We start from the raw sequence: 18,229 nt of genomic DNA on the forward strand, positions 1-18,229 counted from the left end.
GTCCACTTCTCTTTCTTCACATTTACATTGCAATTACTTCTAATGACATCCCCTATACTTTCCCTGGCATTATTGTCTGCTAGTTCTCATTAAGACTGTGTCTATTGATGAAAATGAGCCCTTAAAAACTTACACTTCATTTCTTAGGCTATGCACTCTAAATTGACCATGTTAAGTAATGTTAAAACTGTGTGTGGGTTACTCACACGAGTAAGCCATGTATTGTAATGCATGGTAAAAGACATTAATTTCAATATTGACATTTAATGTTTCATGAAGCAAACACTTCCTTGTAAATAAAAACTAATCTCACTATATTGATAAAATTAGTGCCCTAAAATACTCTGAACACGAGATTAAAGCAGAGAAGCAGTGAGGGGGAATTTGAATTCTGAGCACTTCACAATAGCAGGCAATTGACAAAACGCCAGGCTTCCACGGAATTCGCAGCACTGTAACAGCGAAAGCTCAAAGAGCAGCCTTTTAGAGCCTTTCCTTAACACTCTTTGAGTAACTGCTACAAGCACACTTTCTGTGCATCCACTATGCCATAAATAATCATAATTTTTGTGTAGTAGGCTCGCATTCACTACGCTATCCTTCATTATTCTTCAGAGAAGTGTGGTATTCGCTACACACTTGCTAGCAACATTGTGCAATATTTTGTATGCAGTGGCTGACGGCCATGAAGAATTGTGCCTGAAGTGGGTATGCACCACAGTTAATAGGTAAACAAGAACAAGCTTTTGAAATGGGTTGGATAACTGGACGACCCACACTTTATGCAATTCGCATTTTGCGATGCCCGATTGTCCTTTTCATGTCCTAAAAAGCTTTATTACTCATATTAGCATAATTCCTTTCCTGACATCAAGCCTGCTTAAGGGCCCAAGGCCAGTTTTGAAAAGAGTTTTAAGCACCGGCGTGGCTCAGTGGTAGAATACTGGGCTGGCACGCAGCGGACCTGCAATCACATTGTGTCCTAGGTGTCCTTTATTTACCAATTTTTTTCTTAATTCTTGCGATATCGGTTACGGCCACCGGCAATGACGGAAAACTACAGCGCCATGCGTGACCTGTGTTCTGATCTCATAACAGCTTTCGCTGTAAAAATTAATCAAGATACTGTACCATCAACTGATGATCACAAGTCTTGGCACAGTTACAGCTATCTTTGATATACAGTTGAGCCCGCTTATAACGAACCTGAGCGTGACGCGGCATTTGTTCGCTGTATCCCAAAGTTCGTGGTAAATGAAACACAGCTTTTAAAAAAAGCTGCGAGTGAAAACACTTTTTTTGCCTCAAAAAATCCGTGAAGCACGTACTTCGAAGAACAGAAGCGATAAGGGCGGTCTCGAGTTCATCTAAAACAACAGGGTGCTCGTTTGCCGAGGTCCGTGGCATAAGCTGCATGAGGCACTGGCTCCAATGTTCCGTCGTTCTCGCAATCCGATTCCTCCAAATCGCTCTCGCTACGTACTTCATTCACTATGCCCAAATCCGTGCACGATTCTGCAGTGTCAGCATCATCATCGGCCGTAATTAAACCATCGCAACAGATGTCCCACTTGCTCTCCCAGGTCCGAGTCGACGACGCACTGCCACAAATCGCCGCCGCAGTGGTCGTGTTTGGAAGCTTCAGGCTCGGCATCTGGCCCGATGTCGACGAAGTCGGCCTCGCAAAAACAGTTTCGCGCGCATGTAGCCATCACCGCCGCCCATGAAATATTCACCATCTCCACAGCTGAATATCGAGACGCCCAAAGCGGCAAGTTGGCTGCCAGGTGGTCAACAGCTACGAGCAAGAGCTCCGTAACGCAGACCTAACGTGCGGATTACACTCAAGCCAAGCGGCCACACTTTCGACGTTTTGTTGAGAGGCATGAAAAAGCGTGCTAGTCCTCCCGTTGGCCATCATGACCGCACACGCACACCAAGAGCGAGCAAAACGCCCACACACGAAACACATGCCAGAACACATGGAGTAGCTCTGGGCCATTTTCCAGTCAAAAAACGAAACTAATTCGAGCCAGCGTGGCGGGCGTCGCGGAGCAGTGGAGAAGGGGTTGTGATCAAGAGAGGCGAGCCAGAGCCTCCTAAAAATTGCTAGGTGGCTTCGGGTGAGCAGACTTGCGAGAGAAAGGCAAGGAGTTGCGATAAAGAGAGAGGAGAATGCGGCGGGAGGGCAAGCTTGAAAACCAAAACACACGGGAAAGAGGCAGGTTGAGTAGATTGCTTGAGAGGTCCGCGAAACTCGCACGTAGAAAAACTTGGAAAGAATGCATGGCCGCCTGAATCGCTGCACTCCCAAGAATCCTGTAGACTCGCAATAATCAGTGGCCATGGTCAAAAAATTGTTTTGTTGCGCCGGCGGGTTTGCGTGGTATCACGAACTTCGATATTTTGCGATTCATTCCGCGCAAATTAACAGCCATTTTTGCGCTTCCGCATGCACGCAGACGAGTGCAAAGCAAGCGAGAACAAGTCCTAAACACGAAACAAATCGCAAATTATCAGAGTCGGTGGGGTAACGTATGCACGTGCACGAGACGCAGACTGTCAGATACAGTCGGTGGCCGACAATGTAGGCAAATGGTCTGGTCGCTCCAGGCCGGCAACGCCAACGACAGTACCAGCGATCAAAAAAGGGTAGATGGCCGACCCGTCTTTGAAAGATCGGTGGCAGTGTGAAAACATGGGCCTCGTCTGGCGATGCAGGGTGCTCAGAGTAGCAGGGGGGGGAGGGGGGGGGGGCATAAGACGGAGGGGTGTGTAACAAAAAGCGGTCGGGGAGAGCGGCAACTAGAGGGGCGCGGGGGGAGGGTCGGCACCTTTGCCGACTTCCCTGTATGGGCACCTCGCCGATGCCTGATCGGTGGTCGAAATTGGTTTCCCGGGAAGTCAGCAGACCGCTGACTCCGTTCGCTGTAACCGATCAGCAGCGCTCGGAGACGTTCGTTGAAAGTGCGATTTCGTGCCATTAAACCAATGTATATTTCCACGGTCACGCGGATATTGTTCGTTTTAAGCGAAAGTTTGTTTTAAGTGAGGCCGTTATATGTGGGCTCGACTGTACTAAACTGTGCACACAACCACCAGTGATTCTAAAATCTTGTGCTACTGCATTCAGCAATCCTGCAGTCCTTATCCTATCATCATCATCAGCCTGACTATGTCCCAATATATTGTAACAATACTGATTGTTGGCCTAGCTGGTACTTGCTTAATGACATGCTTTGGCCGCAAATAACACACACACAAAGTAAAGAAACACTCAACGACAAGCACAAGTGACTATCCCACTGAAGGACAAAGGCCTCTCCCATGTTCCGCCAGTCAATTCGGTCCTGTGCTTGCTGCTGCCAATTTATACCCGCAAACTTCTTAATCTCATCTTCCCACCTAACCTTCTGTCTCCCCCTAACCCGCTTGCCTTCTCTGGGAATCCCATTAGTTACCCTTAATGACCAGCGGTTATCCTGTCTATGCACTGCATTCCCGGCCCATGTCTATTTCCTCTTCTTGATTTCAACTATGATATCCTTAAACTCCGTTTGTTCCCTAATCCACTTGGCTCCCTTCTCGTCTTTTAAGGTTACACCTGCCATTTTTCTTTCCATTGCTCGCTGCGTTGTTCTCAATTTAAGCTGAACCCTCTTTGTAAGTCTCCAGGTTTCTGCTGCGTAGCTAAGTACCGGCAAGATACAGCTGTTATATATTTTCCTCTTGAGAAATAGTGGCAAACTACCTGTCATAATTTGAGAGTGCTTGCCGAATGTGCTCCACCCCATTCTTATTCTTCTAGTTACTTCAATCTCGTGGTTAGGCTCTGCAGTTATTACCTGCCCTAAATAGACATAGTCTTTTACAACTTCAAGTGCACTATTACCTATCTCGAAGCGCTGCTCCTTTCCGAGGTTGTTGTACATTACTTTCGTTTTCTGCAGATTAATTTTAAGACCCACCTTTCTGCTTTCCTTGTCTCATTTCGCAATCATGAGTTGCAACTCGTCCCTTGAGTTACTCAGCAATGCAATGTCATCGGCGAAGCACAGGTTACTAAGGTACTCTCCATTAACTTATCCTATAGCGCTGTTCGAAACAAGTGATATGCTCATTCAACTAGTAATGTCAGTCCACACTTACTTGCAATAAGCAGAAGCTTCTCCCCTTCAACTTGCTCAGCTGAGCCAAGGAACTCTGCTGATGCTTGGCAGAGGTTCAGAGCCTGGGTGGCCTGACTTATGACTGTTTGCTGGGCCAGAACATTATCCTGTAGGGCCTGCAATAAACAAAAAAATGCAATACAGGTAAATGGTACCAGCAACAAAAAATACGCATTGCTTTACTTTACACAATGTTTATGCAGTTCACAATGCAGCAATGAAGTTTGTATGCCCATGGTACACATGTAGAACTTGTATAAGGCCTGTAAATAAAGTGAAAACAAGAGTAAGTTGTATGTTTGTACATGATGCATATGTGCTAATTTAAGGAATGAAAAATAAATTCATAGCAATTACAAAATAAAGGCGTAGTACAATATCTGTGCTTTAACATACTTAAACCACCATATGATCATTAGGGACACCATAGTGGAGGGCTCCAGAAATTTTGACCATCTGGTGTTCTTTGACATGCACGTACATTGCACAGTACACAAGCCTCTACCATTTTGACTCCATTGAAATGCGCCGCCGAGGCCAGGATCTAACTCTCAATGTTCGGGTCAGTAGCCGAGTGCCGCAAACATTGCCAAATAAAGGTGACAAACATGTTAGCAGTATAAAGTTTACGAGCTGCTAATCATCAGGTTTTATTATTATATTTGGCGGCATAGTGATTCTCAATCTTCCGCAATGCAACGTGTAGCAGCTGAATAATTCATGCTGCTGTGGAAGACAGGGTGCGCAGATGTTATTCATACACTGTTAGGATGCTGGCTTGTGTAAGAGATCAAATTCAAATTTCTATTTTCGCCTAATCGCGAAGTGATTACATGGCAAGCTTCAGCAGAGAAGTCAACTGGACAGCTCCACTGCAATGAGTACCAGCCCCTGAATTACTGTTTGAAATGACTGCTTGAATTACGGATGTAGGGGTCCATCATGCACATGCATCAGCCTGTTCAATATCGCAAGATTCCAAACTTTCTGTTAAAGTCATATATACCATGGTACTACACAGACAAAAAAGTTCTCTTAATTAATAACCACTGGTCATTAAGGGTAGCTAGCTGGACTTGACGAGCACAGCTAATGCGTGAGGGGGCGACAGAACATTAGGTTGGCTGATGAGATTAAAAAATTCACATGTTTAGCATGGCAGCGGTAAGCACAGAACCGGGTCGAGTGGAGTAACATGGAAAAGGCCCTTACCCTACAATGAGTAGTTAGGCTGATGATGACGAATAAAAAAAAAAAAAAACGCCAGGCCTGCGCGGAAAGTACAGCACAGTCACAGCGAAAACTAGAAGAGCGGCCCCTTTCAGAGCTTTTTCTAAACACTCATTGGGTAACTGCTGCAAGCACACTTGCTGGGTACCCACTACGGCACTAATGATGAATTCTGGGTAGTGGACCAGCATTCACTATGCTATTTTTCGTCATTCTTCTGAGAAGCGTATCCACTGAATGCTTGAAAGGAATTTCGTGCCAATCGTTCATGCAGTTGCTGACGACGATGAGGAATCATGTCTGAAGTGGGTATGCAACACAGTTAATGGGTGATCAAAAACAAGCTTTTGTAATGGGTTGGAGCATTGGATAACCCACTCTTTACCATATTTGCATTGTGCGTTTCCTCTTTCTTTTTTTGCTGTTCTAAAACACTTTATTACTCATATTAACCGATTCCTTTCCCAACATCAAGCCTTCCTAAGGCAAGTTTGCAAACAATTCCCAAGAACCGGCATGGCTCAGTGGATAGAATACTGGGCTGGCACGCAGCGGATCTGGGTTTGAGCCCCACTGTGTCCTTGGTACAAGGTTCTTTTTTTTCTTATTTTGGGATAGTGGTTACAGACACTGGCGGCGAACAACTACGGCACCGCGCGTGACCCGAGTTTTAATCTCATAACTGCTGTCCCTGTAAAAAAAGGCCCTGACAATACATGCGTAGAGAAGCTGGAATTTGATGAGGACTGTGTTGATGAAAATGGCATTACAAATACATTATAGAAGCTGTCGTATCCTTTGAAGCATCTTGTCAGACATTACTGTTCATCCAGCTCGCTTGTGTTTCCTTTCTCGAAATTTGGGCACTTTCTATCAAGATTGCATGCCATGGCGATGTGGAATTCACACCATACGCAATCAGAAGTACCATGTATGCAGCGTTATAGCAAAAAAGGGCATGCAAGACAGACGACAATTATTGTGTGACAAAAAAAAGGAATGTTTTTAAAGTGTACACAGCAAATCCTCGTGATTCAACAAGACAAATAAAATACATTGACGTTTTGAAAGATTCTCGTACACTGGCACTGTACAATTGCCCAGCTTCTTTCAAGAACAACGTAAAGTTAAAGAGCGAATTCGAAAAAAATATCAGTGATAAAGCTGGAATGAAACTGACCTTTAGCCTGTTGTCCAGAGATAACTGGTCCTCTTCTCCTAGACCAGCATCCTTTGAAGTCTTTGATGGTGTGAACGCAAACGGGCATTGCTGAGGTGTGGCATCACGCTGCTGCTTACGAAAAGAGCTGATTGTGCGTGGAAGCTCAGCTGTGTGCTGGCCGGTGGAGGCCTTTGGACTAGCAGGTTTCGGCGTAGACATCAGATGACTTGAGGACAGCTGGTTCACAGTTGCGTGGGAATTCTTAAAACGGAAGCAACAAAGCCATTTTGGCCTGAAGGCATGAAAGACTATCATCTGAACAGTTCTGCTTGAAATCAAGAGAGACTCAATTTCTACGTGACATTTCTACCTTTATAGCAGAAGTGCTACTGGTTATTGCAAATGGGTTTAAATTTCAGGGCTTGTATGCACTAAAACCATGATATATTCAGAAAGAATGCCACGGAGAATAATAGTAGATAATTTGAATAATTGCTTGGTTTTAACATCTCAAAACCACAATATGATAATAAAGTATTCCAGAAGCTTTGATCATCTGATGTTTAACTGCAATCAAATCTAAGCAAGTGGGCCTCAAACGATTCACCTTTATCAAAAGCGGCTGCCGCACCAAGATTTCTATGCCGCAACCTTCACGTCAGCAGCTGAGCACAATGGAATAACTTAATTCGGGCACTGATGTGCTTCTTTAATGTTCACATAAACCCAAGTGAAAGGGTTTTCTTTTTGCATATCAACCCAGTAGAAAGGCAGCCACCATAGCCGGCAGTAGGCACCATGTCCTTGAGTTTAGCAGCAAAAGACCTTAGCCATAAGGCTACCATGGCATGAGGGCAAACAGATTACAGAGCCACGGTCATAAACAGCGTTTGGAACAAATTGCTGCTAATGTTCATGTCCGAACACTTTTACTGATAGACTGCAAAAGGCTCTCAAACATACGTGTACCACTGATGAAACTACCCGAAAAGGCACATGCTGGAGTTTGTAAGTGATACAGCTGCCATGAAATCCCCAGTAGCCGGAGTAGAATTTGTTCTTGGCTATTGTAGTCACCATAACCAGCAACATCACACAGTCCATTGCAATCCTCTGCAATTGCAAGAGGCATTGGTCAATCATAAGGCACTCAGTTATGCACCTATCTGATGAAGAAAAGCAAGTGTAAGAGGAAGCCTAATATAACATGAATCTTGAAAGACCTACAGTCGAGTTTGTCGCGAGAACGCGAGTCGAGCACAGTGCGCCATGTGACCTGAAAATTAGAAATAATTTTCGAAGTGCTGCCAGAAAACGCTCTCTCTTCTCTTGACAAATGATGTCGTAAACACAAATGACTGTGCCATATATACAAAGTCCGTGGCCATTGGTTGATTAGAGCGTGATGAGGTGCGGATACCGTAGCAGCCGCAGAATGTCACAACATGCCTGCACGCTTGCTCGTGATCACACTGAAGGTATGGCAGGAATTTGAAATAAAGTAGAAAGAAAGTGCTCAAGATCATGACACACTTAAAAACAAACAACTTCTAGCTCCCATAGTCAAGCCCTCCCCTTCCTCTTATACATAGCTTTCAGTACACTCACTGGAATGGTAAGAGGAATAAAGTGCTTGACACATTCAACGAATCCCTGCAATGGTGCTCGTACTTGACAAATTAAAGAATTTCTTTCTCGGTCGATCCACGAGGCAATAAACTTCTTCAATGAAGCCGTTTGATGATTACTTAAAGAAGTGTTGCAGAGCTCTTCTAAAAAACACAGCAGTGTTCAAAGCTCAGGTAGGACCACATTACTTTTCAACACAAAACCAAAAACTCGGCATGCCGTGCTTTATTAGCATGCACAATGCATTTCAAAATTCGTTTAGTATTATGTACCCAACACCTGCCTTCTGTTACCTTGTGTCTCCATAGAGCAGCTTTTCATTTTTTCATGCATCAACGTGCGTGCACACTCTTATGAAAATAAATGAAACTACATGCGAATAATTTACGTTTCGATTTGTATGCGTGAAGCAGTTGCGTGCAATTGGGCTATGGCCACTGATGGAATGTGCAGAAAACAGGGTTGCATGCAGTGCTGCTACACTTTGCTTCCATGTTCTCAAATGTAAGTTAAGAGAGAAAAAAAAAAGAAATTATCAAACATTATTAAAACACAACTGTCCTTTTGCCTACCACTTACTCCAGCAATGACAAGTCAAGCTACTGCATTTGTTCTGCTGCACAGCGTGACCATGAAGACGGATATTCAGAATGCATAGCAATTTTCTCAGAGTAGGTTATAGGAAAATGTATTTCAGTGCGAGTACTTAAATCTAGAACAGCCTATCTTAACTCGTAGACCTCAAAAGGTAAACTGCAATTAAATTAAACCTACAGAAGCCAGTCTAGCCATCACAGGCCAAGTGCACATAGGCTAAATCAGAGGAGATGGATAACTGTGAGCACTTGCCCTCAGTGGTCATGCCGGCCAATCAATTGCTTAATGCTGTATTACTAAAACTGTCCAAGAACAAAATCGCATTATTCAATCAACAAGTCAGCGAAGCGGCTAATTCCTGCAAGCAAGAAAACGATGCCAGAACGTCTTCACTCACTCGAGGCGGGGTCGAAGAGGGCTGCGGCAGCGCAGGCTGCGCGGAGCTGTAACTTGTATCGCTGCACTCACTGTCCATGGCCTCATTCAGGATGTCGTCAATTTCATCAAACACTGCCGCTTCCTCGGGCGTCATCACAGATTCTTTATTCACGTTGCACTGCTGGACTCTACTAACATCCTTAACTGTGTTGTTTTCAGTGTCTGGTCCACTTGAATAACCTTCCGCACCACTATGTTTCGACGCGTGTGAAACACTCAACTTCTGTCCATGTACCTCATCAAGCTGAAAGTTCACAACACACACACACACAAGAGAAATTTTTCAGGTTTCATTAGCTTACTTTTTATGTGAAGCCAATGCTAGCATAGCCTCAATGACTCAGAAAAAATTGCCTCATTGCCTCAGAAAAAATTATGAAAAAAAATACATCCTCTCTCGCTAAAGGGAGCCATGTGTAGATGCGAAGCAGCGAGCGCTAACGCTTGCACTGGCAGCGAAGTCGATGCTGGCACTCATCGCAGCGTTGCACAGGAGAGAAACCTGAGGAGGCGCAAAGCACGCAGTGATGGACCGGTGTTTTTCACTGGAACATGCCAATCACTGCTGATGAACAATGAGAGACCGAAGACTGGTTGGACACAGGGACCCACAGTCCACTTTTAGTTAACACGCACACTGCGATGTTCAACAACGCAAATGAGAAATCTCACACTGGCGCTACTTTGGAGGTCAAGATCCAGTGTCTACGTATCATGTGGCCAGCGAACGGTTGTGCAGCGCGAGCCGTCTGTTTTTTTAATCAAGAAACTCACTAGCAGACGCTGCCTGCATTGTCCTTGCGAGGTTAGAGAGAGGGGGCATAGGAGAGGAAAGAGAGGGGAACGGGACACACATGCGCATTAAGGGTGGTCACTCTGCACACCGGATTGAGGTCTACCCTAAGCTGCTTTGCATTTAAAGCAGTTCCGGCAACCCATTTGTTTCGGTATCAGCATCGCCCAATTTCTAATTGTCAAGATAATTTAAATTATCTAGTATTGCCGAAGAGTGACATTCTACAACTCTCAGTGTATGACATATCATTACTTGTTGTAAACATTCAACGGCACATAAAAAAATGGTGGGAAATTCTACAGCACCAACTGCTAAGAAACCTTCTACAGAAAAGTGGTGCTGACCTTTACATTTAGCTATTGCAACTTTGTTGCCTGATGTAGAGTAGACATATGTGACAGGGTTGTTTTAAAGTGGCCCTGTAATTTATTTTTTTGAACAGCATCAGAAAACCAAGTACATCATTTGTAAAAATTGATGAGAACCTTTAAGAATGTGCTTCAACATTTCATAGATTACGATTGTAAAAAATGGAATATCACTGGAGCAGATGGGTGCCACGTCAGCCAGGGGATAGCTTTTTTAACCTGTTCAGTGATTTTCAAATAAGTTTCTGCAAACATGAGCATTCTGAGACAATCCAAGCATTGACTAGTGACTGCTTTCAGAAATTTTCCCGCATTTATATAATAGCATGATTAATTTGTTTTTACTGAAAGTGCAAAGATACGTTGAAAGTTTTTTAGGTCACGAAAGTAATTCAATAAAAAACGTTCGTGGCGATCGGACAGCTCACAGTAACCTTAATTTTTTTTCCAGCCACTGGTTCCTGCTTTGATTGTAATGATCTCTTGGCTGAAATATTTGTTTGGTTGTTAGCTATGAAGCTAACAAGCGCCACAGACACGATGACAATGACGAAGAAACCCACAGATGATGAGGATAGATGGAGAAATGAATGATGATCACAATAATGTACATGTGTGGAGGAAGCATACAATGCCTACAATGCCAGTGTCTCCAGAGTGCATAAACAAGAAGTCTGCGCGGACACCCTGTCAATGCAACATGCATCACTGGCACCAATGTCATAAATGGGTGACTGCAGTCGCACAAAATAGCATGCACTTATCCAATAATTCAGTAGCCCGTAAAGAAAAAAAATCCCCCGCTGTACAGCATGCGTGTGTGACAAAGACGAGGAAGCAGTGAAATGTTTAGCATTCATCCCAGATACCTCGTGAACTATGCATGACAAAAACAAAAAAACAGGCTCACATGCATACAACGGGCAATACAACTGAAAGGGCTAACGACACGTGGAATAATGGTTAGCCTTCACTATACTGCAAATCTGAGAACAGTATTTTGTTGATACCGATCGCTGCTCGAATAGATAACCTGCTTTCGTGTTGCTTTACAAAATAGTCAGGCTTCTTTGCCGAGCTAGCCTTACAGTCTGCTGTTACACAATGCCTCAACACTCGATTGATATGTGGGGTTTAACGTCCCAAAACCACCATATGATTATGAGAGACGCCGTAGTGGCTGGCTCCGGAAATTTCGACCACCTGGGGTTCTTTAACGTGCACCCAAATCTGAGCACACGGGCCTACAACATTTCCGCCTTCATCGGAAATGCAGCCGCCGCAGCCGGGATGCCTCAACACTCAACACGTGAAGCGCGAATATAAAAGTGCTGCACTGCAACAAAGTATGCTTGCAAAATGGTTTTCCTTTTTTTTTTCTCTTTTCATTTTTTTGTCCAGCATGCAAACGCGTTGCATTGAAATATACATGTCTTAATCACGGAGCAATGCATATAAAGCCCGACAGATTAGACGCCAACACGTAGGCAGCGCATCTGTGTGAGCAAGATCAGCACATTTGTAAATGCAGTACAGAAAGACAAGGAAAGATCCGGAACTTACAGCTTCAGCTGGAGGGAGTGTTTCAGTTTTCAAAGGTGTGGCTGAGGAAAGTGCAGTTTCAGTTTTTAATAACATTGCTGTACTGGCCTTTTCAGTTTGACCATCATCCTCCCAAGCACCTGGTTGCTGGCCTTTGTTTGCAGCAGTGACAGTTTCATCAATTTCAGGAGCAACCACAGTTTTGTGTGAGATGCCTTCGTCAGAAAAGTTCTCAGACATTGTAGCAACTTTGCTGGTCTGAAACACATGCAGGCAAAAAACATCGGTAGAAGTACCAACTTTTAATTTTACTAGTTCTGGGTGCTCCAACTATTGCAGCATTTCAATTTTTATTTGATATTTTGTCTACATTTATCTGTAATAAACAGTGTATCGATACTACACGTAACTTCTTTTCTCTGCGATTCCGAGCCCCAATAAATATCACCTCTTTGAAGATAGAATGCACAAAAATTGGCCGCAGCTGGAAGCATAGAAGTCTGACAAAACACCACCACAAAAAAGGGGGGAACCACAGCTACAAAAGTGAGATGGATCCTACCTACACGGACGAACATAACTGCTAATTCGGTACAACAATACCAAAGCAACCTCGCAGAAATGGTTTCCACGAAATGCTGTCACATCAAAGAACTACATGTGCATTAGTACATCTTTCTGGCTTACTCTATCTAGAACAAAAAGTATGACTTACAACTACATTGTTGCATGCATGAATGCATAACAAAAGCTTCAAGAATGCAGGTAAATCCGGTGTGTGCAAATGCTGCTTAGTCAAATCCTTACAGACGCAGCCATCGCTATCAACAAAACATGGCAACGATTGGGTGGCTGTTTCTGAAGTAAATGCAGTGGCAACATTTACAATTTTTAGAACATTCTTGGCAGAGTACAATGAGTGTTTTTCTTGAAGTGTTCCACGTAAATCAGTTACCAGATTTATTCCTCTCATAATGACAAGCTGCAACTCCTGTAGTCCAGAAGAGACAGGAGGTGAAGGCAGTATATTTGTGTTCAACTTTTCATTATTCTGGAAAACTAGTAATAGGGATATATATTCCAGATCTGCCAAACGGGTTACAAAAGACTCTAAATGTGGGACACTTCAGATTAATCTAAAAGCTATAAAGGTCACTCACAATTTCATAACCTCAAGTTAAATACAGGTGATTATAACTATTTGTTATTTTTCCGTGGACCTAAGGTAGCTACTGCTGTCGAGATGAGATTTTTTTTACCTCTCGCTCAGCAGAAAACCATCGTGGCACAATGCAATGCTCTAATACTGGCACAACATGCAAGTAAGTTCTTGAGTTTAAGACAAATTTACATTTTTGATAAAATAAATAAAGGGAAAGAATAGCTCACCGACACCTCATGTGCAACATCATCTTCCTCGTGTGGAAGAGAAAGAGAACCATTTTCAAAAACAGAATCGTCCGCATCTTCACAGTCACCAACTGCAATATCACGAAAACGTACAAGCTGGCAAAAAGCACCATGCCACTGCTGGAGAACTGCTACACATTAAAATACCACATTTATTCAATTTTGCAGCCAGCCAATTCTATAGATATACCGGCCACAATTACAATTTACCGATATTTCTGCAAATTATTCCCTAAATTTATACACTCCAATATAACACTACGCTACGGTTTTAATGTTACCAGATGCTTACAAGGAAAGAAGGAGCTGGAGGAGGTGGTATCATCAAGCACACTTTCTAATACAATAATGAAGCAGCAAACAAAACAGCTGTACTTTCTTTGCTAACTTTTTCACACGACAAAGGTTATGAAGTAATTTTTTATTAGCTACTATCAGTGCCTACAGTAATAAAAGCCCCAATAAGTACTATCCTGATGATGCAATACTTATTCTATCATGCAAACAATGATGTCTGTATTACAGCTAAAGATTCTCCAGCTCAGCCCCAACAAAATCTAGCATACCAGGCTGAAGGGCTGCTGAAGCATCGGGAATAGTTTCGGCATTGTCAGTGTCCACAGCTATTCCATTTTCTTCGGAACCTGCAAGGAGGCACAGCAAATGACCATAAAGGAGCTTTCAATTGAAGTGTGATACGAAATTTATTAAGTTAAAAAAAACCTTTTAACGCAAAGCACTGAAACTGAAGTTCTTTTCAGACACTTTCACTTTTTTCTTTAAGGCATTGAAAGCATTTTGAATTGCACAGGCTTTATTGCTTTGCCTGTGACACTAAACGCATTGAGCATATTCTGGTGCAAGCTGTCCTTGAAGGATCAGATGCTTTTCCAATGTTTTCACAATTATTTTGATCAGGTTGCATGCATGGCACAAATTGTACAGTGAATTTGAGAGTTTACGCAAGCGCTGGTGACTATACCGTAAATTTAAATATGCATGAAGTGCATGATGGCTTGTATTCTAAATAGCTGTCAGGTTAAATTCGTAGTTGAAATTTCTAAGCTTAAGAACTGCGCTCATCAATGTTTTACTCAGAGTACAGTATTTTACTTGGCACTAATTCCCCCAGTAAAACGTTAAGCTTCTTTAACACCTAGGTTGTTGGATTCTTCATCATCACAACATGATGCCACGTGGAGAGGGAGTGCTCTGCAGTAACAAGTCTCCTGACCCCCACCTACCTTTGGTCCTTGACCACAGCAAGGAGAAAATAAAGTTTTGTCTATATTCACGTGCCGGACTGTTTTGTTGAACCGTGAATCAAGACTAAAACACATTGTATCTTGTGACAATATCCAAGTTCAGGACTTACTGCACCTGCTTGGAACACTTAGAAAAGGTCCACACAGGATCCAAGTGCTCACCTGTCTTCATTGCAGGAGTATTGCCAGCAGGTTCCTTGATAATGGCAAGACCCGGCAATTCTGGCTTCTTGGGAGTACCAGGCCTAGCAAGCGATTTTTCTCGGTTTTCAGCTGGAGGCGGTGTCACTGCTGTCAATCATGGTAATCAAAAATAACCAGGCAACCAGACCTGAGACACTGATGTCATGTAAACATTATCGTAGCAACAAGAATTTAGCAGTCAGCAGCTCGTAAAGACTGTACTCAATTTCCTTACAGGGTCTGACTTATCTAGTCGCTCATTGCCAAGCTTCCCCCTAAGAGTGGAAGACAGTGTACAATATGGCATTTGACAGACTGTAGCAGAGTATCACAAGGTAAGGCATAGTCGCCGCTTCAGATTTGACTGTGAATCATAATTACCGCTGAGCCTCGCTAAGCTGGAAGGCTCAGCCTTAGAATGTAGGTAACCGAAGTATTACCCTAGAATTCAGCAAGACCAAGATTCATCATCATCATCATCATCAGCCTGACTACGTCCACTGCAGGACAAAGGCCTCTCCCATGTTCCGCCAGTTAACCCGGTCCTGTGCTTGCTGCTGCCAATTTATACCCGCAAACTTTTTAATCTCATCTGCCCACCTAACCTTCTGTCTCCCCCTAACCCACTTGCCTTCTCTGGGAATCCAGGTGGTTACCCTTAATGACCAGCAGTTATCCTGTCTACGCGCTACATGCCCGGCCCATGTCCATTTCTTCAGACCAAGATTATGGCTCAGCAAATTAATGTTTAAAAATTTGTTTTGATTTAATGAAAGTCCTGTTGGGAAAGTGAGACTCAAGAAGACAATGAATAAGTGTGAGCATTCTGAAAGAACAAATGCAACACTGAGGCCCCTAACATGCACTTTTTGCACTGGCACACCTCTCATTTACAGGTTGAAGTGGCATCAGGTTTAATTTCATGGCATTAATGTCCACGTACCTGAGCCTATTAGTTATAGTATGGTGGCCAATAAAATCTTACGTTAATGACCTCAGTGACTGGCATCATGTGTCAAAAGTTCTAGAATATAGACAATATAAATTATTATAGCATTCGTTTTGAGCATAATTTACATTATTATTATTAATTAGCATCTTCTCATCGACAAAGCACTAGCTAGTTCACACCAGCCTAGTTACATGAGTTGGTGCCACGTTGTAAGGGACACCGTAGCAGAGGCTCCACAAATTTCTACTACCTGAAGTTCTTTTATGTGCATCAAAATATAAGTACACACAGTAACGTATGCTCTCGGGCTAGTTGGTCTGTAACTGTGCAGAACATCGTTGGCGCAAACTTAAAAGACGAAAGAAAGACGAAATTTAAAAGAGGTGTGGCATATTAAGTGCTCATTGTTTAAAGAAGCACGAAAGGAAGTTTTTGGATTGTTTAGTAGGCATTGTCTACTTGATCCTGCTCAGTTGTGGCAAGGTGTACATTGGCCAGTCGGGCCGTTGTATAAACGATCGCTTAAGGGAACGTGCACTGTCAATGAGAAACGGCACGGGTTCGCATTTGCCGCATCATTGTAAGGAATGCTCGTGTGAACCGCTACTGCACCGTACGAGAATATTGCTAAGAAGCAAAGACAAAGTGGCACGTGAATTGGCAGAGGCAATGTTTATTAGACAATTTGGCGAACATTGTATCAATGTTCCATCTCTGTCATTGTATGATAATAAATTTGATTTTCTATCTGATAGATTGTGATTATAGTTGGTTGGTCTCTTCTTGTGGTTGTACGCATGCGTGAGGGTTTATAAGACGAGCTTCGGTTTAATAAAAATCAGTTGCGAGTGTGCGCTTTTCCGAGTCTCTTCTTTCATCTTTTAAGTTTGCGCCAACAATGTTCTGCAAAGTACACACAGTATTAACGTCTCGAATTGGGCTGGTGGGTACATACTGACTTTGAAAGAAGAAACAGCGCTGGAACAGGACGGAGACGAGAAGACACAAACACAGCACTGACTGAAAACCATGTTAGTCAGTGCCTGTGTGTACTCACTTCTTTCAAAGTAAGTACAAAGTAAGTACAGACAGGCCACAAAAATTTTGACCTCCATTAAAAAAAAAAAAAAACAGCCACAACGACCTGGACTCAGTCCCGCAACCTTAAGCTCAGTAGTCAAACTTATGCAAGCCTTTTACAACACGTGACACCACCATCGCTTTCGCCTACCCCATCTCAGAGGTTTCTGAATGCTTCGCATCTACATCAGCCGACGACGGGCTTCGACCGACACCAAGCGACGCGACTTCACCACTTGCAAAAGTTGATGTCAACTCGACCCTCTCGTAACAACAGACTGAGCTACGTGAACTGCTATATCAATTTAAAGAGTGCTTCGCGTCCACCTCGAAGGTTCGTCAGACACCGATCGCCAAACACCGAATAATTACGTATACCGACGCCTCGCCCATAAAACAACACCCTTACCACATTTCGGCAAAGGAACGTGACGTGATAAATGCTCAAGTCGAAGAGATGCTGCAAGATGACGTTATCCAACCTTTGAAGAGTGCCTGGTCATCTCCGGTCGTGCTCATGAAGAAAAAAGATGGATCACTGCGCTTCTGCGAGGACTACAGGAAACTCAACAGCGTGACTAAAAAAGACATCTATCTGCTGCCCGTATCAACGCTTCCTTCGACAGACTGCATTGGGCCAAGTATTTTTCATCGATAGAATTGAAAAGCGGTTACTGGCAGATCGAAGTTGATGAACGAGATCGTGAAAAACCACCTTCGTTACACCGGATGGCCTATATGAATTCAGAGTGCTTCCCTTTGGCCTCTGTTCTGCACCTGCGACATTCCAGAGAATGACGGACACAGTTCTTACCGGTCTAAAGGGGCACATGTGCCTAGTTCATCTGGATGATGTCGCGTTTTCTGCCACCTTTGAGGAGCACCTGAAGCGTCTGCAGAATGTGCTGGAAGCGCTCCGCTCTGCTAACCTGACACTGAAGCCAGAAAAATGCCACTTCGGTTACAAAGAACTAAAGTGTCTCGGCCGTGTTGCCAGTGCGGATGGTATTTGAACGGACCCTGATGAAAGTAACGCCGTGGCCTCGTTTCCTGTTTCACGTGATAAGAAGGCAGTACGTCGCTTCCTAGGGCTTTGCGCGTACTATTGCCGCTTTATAGCCAATTTTTCTAGGATTGCTGAACCGCTCACTCTACTCACTCGTGATGTTCCATTCGTCTGGGGGGAAGAACAGGACGCAGCTTTCTCTGAGCTACGGGAGCGTTCGCAGACACCACCAGTCCTCGCTCACTTTGACCAAGACGCTGATACTGAAATTCATACTGACGCCAGTAACATGGGTTTTGGTGCTGTTCTCGTACAACAACAAGAGGGCACAGAGCGAGTGATAGCGTACGCTAGCCGCACTCTTTCCCGCGCCGAGGTCAACTACTCCACGTAAGAGAAAGA

The 18,229-nt window shown here is 43.6% G+C and overlaps 1 protein-coding gene across 5 annotated transcripts in view; it reads right to left on the reverse strand.

The window, feature by feature from the left end:
- Positions 1 to 18,229, reverse strand: part of LOC119178718 (anillin-like) — a 48,199-nt gene that overhangs the window by 21,255 nt on the left and 8,715 nt on the right. The window contains exons 5-12 of one of the 5 annotated variants that reach the window (XM_075887503.1): positions 14,769 to 14,894; positions 13,908 to 13,985; positions 13,321 to 13,412; positions 11,953 to 12,189; positions 9,185 to 9,469; positions 7,525 to 7,674; positions 6,580 to 6,822; positions 4,150 to 4,285 (exon numbers count right to left, since the gene is read on the reverse strand). In XM_075887503.1, coding sequence (XP_075743618.1) covers positions 4,150 to 4,285; positions 6,580 to 6,822; positions 7,525 to 7,674; positions 9,185 to 9,469; positions 11,953 to 12,189; positions 13,321 to 13,412; positions 13,908 to 13,985; positions 14,769 to 14,894 — 1,347 coding nt within the window. Of the gene's footprint in view, positions 1 to 4,149; positions 4,286 to 6,579; positions 6,823 to 7,524; positions 7,675 to 9,184; positions 9,470 to 11,952; positions 12,190 to 13,320; positions 13,413 to 13,907; positions 13,986 to 14,768; positions 14,898 to 18,229 lie in introns of all 5 variants that reach the window. The other 4 variants (XM_075887504.1, XM_075887502.1, XM_037429957.2 and 1 more) reach the window with 4 other exon arrangements.

The sequence above is a fragment of the Rhipicephalus microplus genome, chromosome 1 (genome assembly GCF_043290135.1).
Source record: "Rhipicephalus microplus isolate Deutch F79 chromosome 1, USDA_Rmic, whole genome shotgun sequence".
Taxonomy (NCBI): Eukaryota; Metazoa; Arthropoda; class Arachnida; order Ixodida; family Ixodidae; genus Rhipicephalus; species Rhipicephalus microplus.